Below are 12,162 nucleotides of genomic sequence, written 5' to 3' on the forward strand. Positions count from 1 at the left end.
GGTGTCATCTTTGTTAATGTGACATCATTAAGAAAAAAATATTGAATTAATATTTTGGAAAATCACATTATTAGATCACACATTTATTTTTAACATAAATGTTAAATTTCATTTTAATTGAATGTTATTTAATATCTAATATATAAGCCCATGTTTTATGTATTATTTTAAATCATTATTCAACAACAAATTCCAATAAATATTTTCTTATCACCCTATAGTTGATATACGTGTATGTGTGTGTGTGTTTTATGTATACTTTATGTATACGCGTGTGCTTGTGCACGCGTGGATATATAGGGTTAAGATGAAGTCACACCTGATGTAATTTTTCTTAATGTTACATCACTTAGTAACCTTTTATTAAATTAATATTGGAATACATGTTTTCTATTTTTTTTAATTGTATTCACCAATTTTTTGTATTATTCAAATGTTATTTACTTTTTGATCTTCAACATACTAGTAAGAGTTGGCCACATGTATATATAATATACAATAATGCATCATAAACAAAAAATACTCTCTCCATCCTACCTTCTTGGAATTGGGCCAATTGGCATACCAAAAAACAAAGGGTAAACATAAACTTTTCAATTAAAACTTCTAAAAATCATTAACATATTGATTCAAGCAGAAAAAATAATATGGTCCAAAGACACGGAACAAATTATTGAAATAAACTTGTACATCACAAGCTTGAGCACCAGTCTCTTTTCCATAGCCTCAAATGCTTATAGGTTCTGTGGCTTTCTTCAGCCATGCCGACTCAGATTCATTCAAGTAGGGGGCAAGGATATCCCTACACTTCGAATGGTAGCTATTTAGCCAATCTATTTCTTCAGGAATTAAAAGGCTCAAGTCAATCAGCTTTCTCTGATATGGTGCCTGGAAATAGAATGAATCGTCAAATACTAGAAAGCCTAGCTAACTAATCGTTGCAATGCAAATATCACATTAAACTGCTCCAACTTCAGAGAAGATCCTCTTAATCTAACCCAAGATAAAAATTTAAGGTGGCATAGAAAGGATTACAATGGTCAAAATCTGTGAGCTCATGTATGAAATGAAAGATAAGCAGTTAATACTTTGAAACCAATCAAATACTTGACTACACAGGAGTACAAAGCTTGAGAGAAATTCTACTTGCTCAAAACCTTTGGATCCTATATGGCTTGTGCAAATACCATAATTCTAAAATTTTCAAGGACAAATTTGAGATCTAGCCTTAGCTTCTTGACTTTTACAGATAAATGTAGGAGTAATACCCAGGGAGAATCATATTATCATGATCTATACTCCTGCAACAGCAGTCCTTTCACATTGAGAGCTAAAAAATGAAAGGGAGTAAAGACAATTTGAAAGAAAAATGCATATTAAATACTATACTCCCTCCATCCCATATTGTTGGCCCATATTTAGAAAATTTAACTTTTTGAAGGAACATGGATTAATGTATTCTCTTTTAGTTAAAATGGTACAAGCTTCCAAAACTTTCCTTAATTTAAACTTTGGTAAAAGAAAGATATTGACTTTTTAAATAAAGTAGAGAGTAAGTTAGGAAATTTATTTATTGACTTTTCAAAGAGGACTACACTTTGGAACATCCCAAAATAAAATGGAAGACTAATAATTAGGGACGGAAGGAGTATATAACTATTTACAGGGAAAACAACAAAAACTTGGCATAGGACTGGGTCAGGTCAATAGAACATCAACATTTGGAATGAGTTACACAACAATGGGTGTTCAACACAAACATACTTCAGCTCAACTGGCATTCAGAGCAATCCATGTATAAGGAAAAAACTAATAATGAGAATAAAATAGAAAATGCGTTTTAGAAAGCATGATAATTGATAAGAGTGTGGCTGGGAGTTGAAACCAACAAAGTCTAATTGACATGTCTGAGTTAACCAAGTCAATTTGTGCATGCTTCTTCATCAGTTGCAATTCAAAACAATATGACACATATATCTACTTTAGAAGAGAGACTGAAATTAACAAATGAAAAGGTTAACAACAAACACATGAAAATTTGGGCAATTTTAAATATGTATGGATCACATTTTTTGTTGTTGGTATGTATGTATTTATCACAAGCTTACCCATGTTATGTGCTCAAATGATAAGTAACCCTTATCGCCAAAGTTGAATTTTGTACCAGCATCCTTGATTATGAGCACATTCTCCAGCCTAATACCAAAATTCCCATCCTCATAGTAACCAGGTTCTGAAAATTGCAAATCGAATGTACAGTTATAAGTTGCAATAGTCTAGTACAAAAGCATTTCTATTCTCAAGAAAAACTATAAGAACTGAGTTGGAGGAAATAAATCCAGAACCAGCATAAAGTCATGAGATGCCAAATTTCTTGTTTAGTTTTAGTTTTTTTTTTTTTTTTTTGCTAGGTAAATAGTGGAGGAGGGAGGAGGTGGGGTTTGAACTACAGACACTGGAAACAGTGGATGCTGGCACCACCAGGGTATCAATCGAAACCCTGTAACTGCAAGTCTTGGGAGCTTTTTTTCCTAATGCATCAGTGTGGATTATCAACCCAAAGTCCTTGGACCAAACATGCCCCAGCTGTGCAGATTGCCCAGCAAGAGAAAGAACCCAATAAACTACAACAAAATAAAATTATACAGCAAAATTGAGGTGCCTGAACATTTTCGTACCAGTTGCTAAAAAGGATAAAAGCAGCATGCCCTCATGTTTACTATAAAAAATCTTTCTAAGCAATAAGCATGGACTCCTATGTATGCCACTCTACCCAGATTCCCTGGATGAATCAACAACAAAAAAAGGGCAGTCCACGAGGCTGTCCCCAGAAATGTAATGCTTTCTTGTTTCTTTTTTTTGTTAAGTAATGAAAATTTTATTCAAACATTAAAAAAGAGTCACCCAAGTATACGCATATTATACAGCTGGGGAAAAATGTGTTTGGTAAAAATAGTAATTTACATATTAGATGGCAATAAAACTAACCATCTGTTACAGTCATGGATTCTTGTAGTGGAACATTCCGTGCCTGTGGTCTGAAACTAATTAAATGGGGTCCTGCACAATAAAGTGGAAAAAAACCAGTATTTTAGTTTACAAAACAAACTAGGTGGGGAATAGAAACAGCCAGTGTTGTCATTCATCACTTGCCTTCATGAACATTTAGGTAAGAACCAATTCCATGACCAGTACCATGTCGATAATCAAGACCATACTTCCACAGAGGAACTCGAGCAAGAATGTCTAGGGCATTACCTGAAAAGGCAAGCAGATGTAAGCATTTACATTACTTTCAAAATGGGCAGATCTACATTAACACACTTAAAAGAGATGCTCATTCAAATATGAAAATAAATAAATATATTGGGGTCGGAGGGAGGTTGGAACTTGCAATACCATTTGTTCCATTAGGAAAGTGAGCATTTCCTAGAGCAATATGACCCTTGAGGACCTGCAATGAAACGCAACAAATTAAGCAACTTCTTAATAATCAAACATATGGGTCATCTTACATGTACAAACACACGTGTGCATGATTACAAAGGAGAAAAGCAGGGTACAAAAGCATTTTAACCACCTATATAAAATAAAGAATATGAAATTTGAAGCAATGAAGAAAAAATAGAGAGAAAAATCTCTCTCTCTCTCTCTCTAAATTGGACACGTGGCACAAAATTAGACAACAATCATAAATTAGTTTGGATTTTGATTGTGCATCAACTTTAATATAATCTATATGATAAAATTGAACACATAATTTATATGATAAAATTGAATAAGACACAAAATTAGACGACAACTAGAAACTAATTTGGATTCTGATTTTGCTTTAAATTTGATATAAATATATTTATAATTTTATATATCCAAGCATTTCAATTTTTTGAGTGGTTCCCATATCCCATTGCACCCGTTTCTTGGCCAAACAAAAGGACACCATAAAGCACAATTTATTAACTTGCTCCACCAGAATCAAATGTCCAACCAGGGACAAGATTTTGGCAGACCCAAGCATATTAAGACAGAATAAGTGCAGTCAACTTTCAAATAAAAATGACCAAAGTCAACATAGATTCAAAAAAAAGTATCTTCACAGAGAGCAATGGAAGACACTTACTGCAGTATAGCATGCTTTCTCATGTTCTGAAGGTTTTCCAAAATGTACTGTTCTTGTTATATCAGTTGTTCCATCTACATACTTCAAAGATGAAATCAACATTATCAATAAAGAAATAGAAGCATCAAGATTATTTCAGTACACTAAAATGCAAAATAGGTAATTTATTGGATTAAGCTATGGCTAATATTCAAATTATTTATGATAGTTTTGTTTTTAACAAGTAAACCATGTACAATAGTAGACAAACCTGTGCTCCTGAATCGAAAAGATAGATTCTGTCTGGATCAAGCTCAGCACATGTTTCTGCCCGCGGTGCATAGTGGATAATTGCTGCATTGGGACCAACTGATGAAATAGTAGGAAAACTTAAGCCTCTGAAATGCTGCAATCATAACACAATAAACATCACTATCACTTGAATGATTGAACCACACAGACAGAAAGACAAATGAAACAGCATTAGATGGTTCATATTTCAGCAACCAAATCAGGATCTTTCTTCTCTACCTCCTATCCTTATATTTCTTAAGTATTCTTCACTAAATTTATAAAGAACAATTCATGCTTAAAATCGTGCTTTCAAAATAATATGAAATGAGGAAAATCTTCTCCATTTTCAAATCATGGGATTTTTTTTTTAAGAATCAGTCATTTCATTAACAAAGAATAGAAGATAAATCATGGGATTTAATAAGAAAATAACTACTGACATTGGATATCTCTAATGTCTGCTTGAGCCATTGGCAACCCAACTAAGATGAGGTATCATAATATTTTAAGGACACTAGAAGAAAAGCCTAACTCTAACTTCCCTGGGTGAAGAAATAAGCCATGCAAGATTCAGTAACAACAGAACCAGCCCCCTGGTGAGGCTGGTGGAGTGATGGGAAGGATGGGCTTTATGCACCAAACAAATACTGAGGAAGATGAGCATAGATTTGCTGCTGCTTCTACAAAGCACGTCAGAAACATAGATTTTCTTTTGAAAACTATAATTTATTAGATGATAACCTTTTTCATGACAGCCTTAAGGGACTGTGATTCACAGTAAAAGGAGGAAACAAGAAAGAGAGTAGAGAGAGAGAGATGTGGGGGAGGGGGGGGGGGGGAGCTTCTATCAACAAGAAAAATACTACCAGTTTCATTGCACCCCAATATCACTATAATGAAAATTGGTATAAATAATACAACAACGTGAACCATTTCTTTAAGAGAATAGTCCAGATCACACAGAAGAGGTTTGGCTGCTTCATAAAAGGATATAATCCAAAATTTAATTCCATGTGACATGTTTTAATGGACACTTCAATTGCCTAATTAATACAAAAATAAAAATCTCCATATGAAGTTGATATTACCTCTTTTGAAGCTCGAAAACCCTCCAGCTTATCACTTGCAGTCACTTCTGTTAGCTTTATGGTTTCCCTGTCATAGTTCATTGCAAGAACATACCAAAATATGGATAAGCAACATGTAAACCCGTCACTGCAGATATATTCACAGCATTCTTTGCTCCAACCAAAAATGAACCAATACCACATAGCACATAATTTCAAATTATACTACCTGTTATGACAAATAAAAAGTGATCAATGGGATCAAAAGCACAAGCTCCACTCATACCCCATCCATACCATGTGAAGACTAAGCGGTAGTCAATTCAGGTCAAAGGGGCCATAATTTTTTCTTCTATTATTAGGTACATTATTTGTATATGCCAAGACCTCTGAACAAATATGGGGACAACCTTGGTACATATGTTCATTGTTTCTTAGCATAATGTAAAATTATGACAACGAAATTTATTGCCGTAAGTATACAAAAGGTCCTTTTACCATGCATTATCATCCAAGAACTTACTGTTACCAGGTGAAGTTTTTATTCATGTAACAGTATCAGCAATTATACTGTGTGAAACACAAATGCAATATTGGTACCAACAAGTTATGATGCATCATGTTCTACTAAAACAACATATCAGGCTATATCTGGTCCATAATACATCTCACTTCAACTACTGACTTAATCCATGACAAGAACTACCAAAGTCAATGAGGATAACAAACTCACGAATGCTTTTTCTTGCTGGCTTCTACATCCGCCAAAAAGTAACCAGAAGCACCATATATCTCCTGCATCTGCAAACACAAAACAAGATTAGGCATCATTTTCAGGCCTTAGTAGTTGTTGCATATGTTGGAAAACAAATTGCATAAAAAACCTATGAAAGAGAGAGAGAGAGAGAGAGAGAAACCTTAGACAAGAAGAGAGTATGTGTATATTGTCCAGAAAGAATACAAAGTTCAGAGATCATAGGTTTCACGATATACCTGATGATCCAACCAGAAAAGGTATTGCACAACAGCTGCACCATCACGAACGTGAGCCCTTTTTAATCCTTCCAACTCAACTGGGTTCTAAAATATTATAACAATCAGTCAATAAGTAAATAAAAAATTTGCTAAAGATATTATTAAGAAGGTACAAATATAATAATGTTTTTAAAAATATATCCAAGAACACTAAACAATAAAATAATTTGATTGCTCAGCTACTTCTAAAGATGATTATGACTTTTAGTCTTTTAAACAAGCCAATAATCCTTTTATTTATCAATTAGAAAGTGAAAAAATTTGCATATTCCCCGGTCCAGCTCTCTCTCTCAATGCCCCCACCCAAAAAAAGAAAAAAAAAAAACAAAAAAACAACTCGAAGCCTTCATAGTAGTTTGAGTAACTGTCAATGGGTAAGGCCCATTGTTTGTTTGTGTGTGTGTGTGTGTGTGTGTTGGATATATCTTTCTTTAGGAGGGCTGGGAAACGCATATCAGATTTTTCCAGCATCCCCAGAGAAAATAATGTCTGCCACCAATATTAATAGTCTAAGAAATTTAAACCACTTCTTATGAAAGGTGAATTGCCACACTTAGAACTCATCCTCCTTACACAAGAAGTAAGGTGACTTCAAACTTTCTTGAAGGCATTTTCACTTTTGTCCTATATTGTAGCTTCAAAAGCCTCCCTAAATCTAAAATCTGTTGGCTCTTCTAGAGGTAACCACTGTTGACTTCAATGTTTAAAAGTGGGGGCATTATTTCAAATTCATAATTAATGCATAATTTAAGAAAAATTACCACCTCTCCCCCTTGTAAAAGCAATGTGGTGAGGGTGCAATCGTAAGTTCTAGACCTACCGTGTGCATGTAATTACTAATTACCAACAACAACAACAAAATTGAAGGCCTGAATTTTGCAACTACAAATTCACCAAGTCCCCCTCCCCCAAAACAAACAAACAAAAAAACAAAACAAAACAAAAAAAGCAAAACAAAGGCTAAAATGATTTCAAAAGAAAAAAAGGAATAATTTCTACAATCTCAGCTAATTTATGTCATTGGAAACCTTCAGCCATTACCACTAGAACAAACCATATACCATCTTCATTGGATAAGAATTGCATATACTACCTTAATAGCTTTTGCAAGGGCCAAAGGTGACGGCCGCAGAAGAACCTTATCAGCATCCAGTTTTGAATACAAAGCATAGCAACATGAAGTAGGATCAGCCCAGATAAGTTCAAACTCATCTTTCATTTCCTTTGTACCATTTCCAGTTACTTCAGCTTGAGTTCCTTTAACGGCAAACAAAGCGTTGAGTTGATTAGATGCAAGCAAGGCCACATCTGAGCTCACTGCACCATACTCCCTAACTTCAATTCCATTCTCCTCCATATAAGAGAGCACCTGTATACAACACAATTGTCAGAAAAAGTCCATCAATTTAATTAGGTCAACACTTTGTAATTGAATTTTGGTACAAAAATACAATTGGAAATGAATGACGGTGCTCTCAACAGCCATTATCAGATGCAATATTAGTTAAACTTGATATCAGTTGCAGGAGAATAATCAACTGCCACTATCATGAGTTTGCTCCATTGTTTACCTCTCTAGAGACAGTGCAAGAAGATATCAAAAATTGAATTTTATAACTGACCTCAGAAGACACCTTCCTCTTGTCCACATATAAGAGAGCTAAGTTGGATGTTACTATAGCAAATGCATGAACAACTGGACAGTAGGACACATCACTCCCACGAATGTTATACAGCCAAGCAACCTGCACAATTGCAACTATACTTATGTTTTTCATGAAAGTACCAAAGATGAAGCATCTAAATGCAGGTCAGAGGCCCAAATTTTATGAAATTCTCAACAAGAAGAAAATAAGAGCAGAAAAAAATATAAAGCTTAGAAAGACTCACCTCATCAAGTGTTGTAATGATTATACCACGAGCTTTCTCTCGCATAAGGTTTTCTCTCAAATCATTCAACTTGTCTTTAATAGAACGACCAGAAAACTCCAATGGATGTATGATTACAGGATTAATTTCTGGTGGTGGCTGATTTTTCCAAACTTCATCCACCAAATTTTTAGAAGTCTGAACCAGCTTCTGCTGTTTTTTGGCAAAAGCATGCTCCCATCTTTTTGCAGTGTCTATTGACACACACCAAGGATCAACACCAATGGCCGCTTCCTTAGGCAGATTCTAAAAGAAAGAAAGCATAAAATGCACTTAATATATAACACAATGCATACATCAACATAAGAACAATGAAATCTATAGTATGTGTAACACCATCAAAACAATTATCCAATAAAGCTAATAATTAATTAAATGGAATCATTCTATAGCAAATTGTAAAATGAAGTGCAGAACAAAGCCAACAGTAATGAACAGACATTCTTAATAAATATTGAAATCACATGCTAATTGAAGTTGGCTCAACATATAAGACACAGAACAAGATTCATAAAGCCAATTCCCAGGGAAAAAAAAACACTATATGATAGTAACAATGATAGAAAATTCAAATAAAATGTCGGATTAAATTGTAACAATCTGAATCAAAAGTTCCAGTAGAAAGACAAGGTGGAGTGATCCAGTCCAAGAAGGTGACTTAACTTGCATAAATATAAAACAATAAAGCTCTCTCCGGAAAATTTACGTTGTTCATAACCTTAACCTTCAAAACCAATTCATTGGGAATTTAAAAAACATAGTGACTCACATCTGCCATCCAGACATCTACAGCCGGGTCCTCTCCAATTCGCATGAGATTCCATTGATCACTAAGTTCCTTATCTGCCTGCAAAAAGTATCGTCCATCGGTCCACAGCAGTGCTTTCTTCATTGTTATAAGTGCCAAACCTGAACAAAAAGCCAAATATAAATGGATAGTGAATTTTAGGCATAACTTGCATCTAATCGCATATTAGCAATTTATAACAAATGTAAAGATGCAAACTTTGTGAGCAAAAGCGAATGATTGGACTAAACTCTCAACATTTTAACAGAGGGAAGATATTCTAATAACACTTCCAAAATTCAAATTCAAATAAGAAAACACTTATAATTGAATAAAATCGTTTCTTAAAATCAAAACTGACCAGCACTTCCGGTGAAGCCAGAAACAAATTCACGCCTTTTGTCCCGTGCCGATACATACTCGCTCTGCAAAAAGAACCAAATTAAACATTAAATTATAGTAAAATTATTATTAATCAGTATCACGGAAATACTGTTCATATTAAATTGTTTGCAGCTAAAAAATAATAATGCCAAATTCAAGATTTAAAATAAAAAGAAGTAATATAAAAGATGAAAGATTCAAATTCTGAACTGCTAAATGGATCGGAATCATGATTTTTACATAATAAATAAATAAATAAATTTCTATATTCCATCAAATTCTAAATTTCCAAATTAGAAGATGCAAAATGTTTGCTTGCGAAAAATTGAAAGAGAAAGAGGGAAAGAGAAAACCTGGTGATAATCTTCGGACGGAACAACCAAAGCATCTAGAGGTGGGGAGTGAGAAGCCATTAGAGACCTCAAAGCGCTCAGAGTGTCTGCCATTTCTCTATCTCTCTTTACTGTGATTGTGATCGTGACCAATTAGGAGTTTCGGATTGTAGAAAGAGCGTTGCTTTTATATTGCGATAGAAGAAGAAACTATTAGTGTATCTAATTCTAATCTGGATTCGTTAGCTTAAAAAAATACGATGCTGATGCTGATGCCGATGCCGATGCTGATGCTCTTCTCTTCTCTGGCTCTGCTATCTTTTTGGAAATTCCTTGCTTTCACGGTTCACCTTTTTTTATTGGTAATTCGTCGCCCTTCAGACTTTTATACTATTATTGTTATTCCTGTCCACACATATCCGGTGACCCGACCCACCCGGAGACCCGACCGGAACCGACCTGGAACCGGCCGACCCGACTTATTCCGGCGGTCGGCGACGGATTTTCTCCACCAGAAGCCGATTCCGGCGGTCGGTTTCGGTTTATCTCCCCTAAAAACCCGAATCAACCGGCGAAAACCCATAATCCGGCGAAAAACCCAGATTCCGGTGATAAAAATCCGATTCCGTCGGGTCGGTTCCGGGTTGGGCACAAACCCGACCCGGACCGACCCGGGTTGGGCACAAATTGTTAATGTTGTTGTATTTGCAAAATTCCTTATTTGTCCTTTCCTTTCCGTTAATTTTTTAATCAGATTCTCCTCACCATAACGTGTTTGTTTTGCTTGCTTCTATACTATTTTCGTTTCAATTAACAGTAGTTGTTTGTGCTCTGGTCCATTTTGAAATGCCCTAAAATATTATACAGCTTCTAAAAATAAAATTTATTAATTTACTAATATTTTTATTATGTTCTTATTTTATTTTCAAAACTAATTTTTGATAAATTTATTTAAGGGTAGTTTTGAAAATTTTTACATTTTTACAAGGTAGACAAAACAATAAATAGTATTCCCTTAAAAAGTTTAACTTTTCAAATTAGATAAACAAATTGGAATGGGATGGTATCTTATATTATATACATCTTCTCATTTTCATATCATCACTTGCTTTATACTTACTTCCAGAAAGAAAAAAGTTAAAAAAGTCTTGTAACTAGCATTTTTAATGTAAGGGTCCATTTGAATATTACTTATTTTGCTGAAAATTGAAAACAATAAATAAATAAATAAGTTACTGTTCACATGCTTGGCATTGTTCATAAGCCTAAAATTACTGTTCATAAACAATGAACAGTGCCAAGGCGCTGTCCAGGAGAAAAAAAACAAAACAAAACAAAAGACGCAAACGCCTAAAACGCAAAACCCAAATGCCACCTAAATGTCCAAAATTCAAATACATTTTTCTTAACTATTGAATTATTGAGAAAAAATATTTTACTAATTTAGAGAAAGCTTATTTTACTTTAAATACTGTAAATTGGATAAAAATATTAACCATGCCTTAAAAAAATTAAAACTTCAAAATCCTATTCATAAGTAGTCAAAATAAACGAATTCTTCTTCTTCTTCTTCTTCAGCAACCACCATTAGATCTTCTGTCCTTCCCACCTCCCCCTTTTTTTCTCACTAAGTTATATCTTTATTGTCCCTAAAATATAGTTGAGGTTCTTTTTTGATCCGTAAATTATGTTTTCTACTAAACTTATTTACAAAACTAAAACCAAAAAAAACAAAACAAAACAAAAAAACAAAACAAAACAAAAGTAGACAAAATGGCGAATTATGTGACATTTGAAATTTTCAGTATAAAAAAATGAAACCTTTTTTTATATATATTTTAGGGATGAACATAAAACATGTATTATATTGGCTAAAATGTAAAACTCGCTCTTTATATTTCACCAAAATTTATTTCAGTTCTCTAACTTAACTTTGGTTTATTTTAATCCTCTAAGTTTCGAGTTTATTCAATTAAAATTTTTCCATAAACTTTTGTTAAATGTTGTGGCTAATTGTTCAATTTTTGTAATTTTTTTTCTTCAAAAATTTTAAATTATAAAAATCCAATTAATAATTGTAAAAGTTTTCCAAACATTTTGTTTCAAAAAAATTAATGGAAGTTGATAGAAAAACCTTAATTGAATAAACTTAAAACTTGAAGGATTGAAATAAACAACAATAGAGTTAAAGAACTTAAATGAATTCTAGTAAACTTAGAGGATGAGTTTTGTATT

The 12,162-nt window shown here is 33.6% G+C and overlaps 1 protein-coding gene across 1 annotated transcript; it reads right to left on the reverse strand.

The window, feature by feature from the left end:
• Nucleotides 1-574: 574 nt before the first annotated feature.
• LOC142624685 (aminopeptidase P1) lies at nt 575-10,291 on the reverse strand. Its single transcript, XM_075798371.1, has 16 exons — nt 9,949-10,291; nt 9,573-9,636; nt 9,194-9,333; nt 8,386-8,670; nt 8,118-8,240; nt 7,589-7,864; nt 6,454-6,540; nt 6,194-6,261; nt 5,482-5,548; nt 4,371-4,505; nt 4,121-4,201; nt 3,400-3,454; nt 3,154-3,258; nt 2,989-3,060; nt 2,109-2,233; nt 575-888 (listed from the first exon to the last, which is right to left on the reverse strand). The coding sequence occupies exons 1-16, from the start codon at nt 10,039-10,041 to the stop codon at nt 727-729; spliced, it is 1,938 nt and encodes a 645-aa protein (XP_075654486.1). The 5' UTR covers nt 10,042-10,291; the 3' UTR covers nt 575-726.
• Nucleotides 10,292-12,162: the final 1,871 nt, after the last annotated feature.

This window comes from Castanea sativa, chromosome 2, assembly GCF_040712315.1.
Source record: "Castanea sativa cultivar Marrone di Chiusa Pesio chromosome 2, ASM4071231v1".
Classification (NCBI taxonomy): domain Eukaryota; kingdom Viridiplantae; phylum Streptophyta; class Magnoliopsida; order Fagales; family Fagaceae; genus Castanea; species Castanea sativa.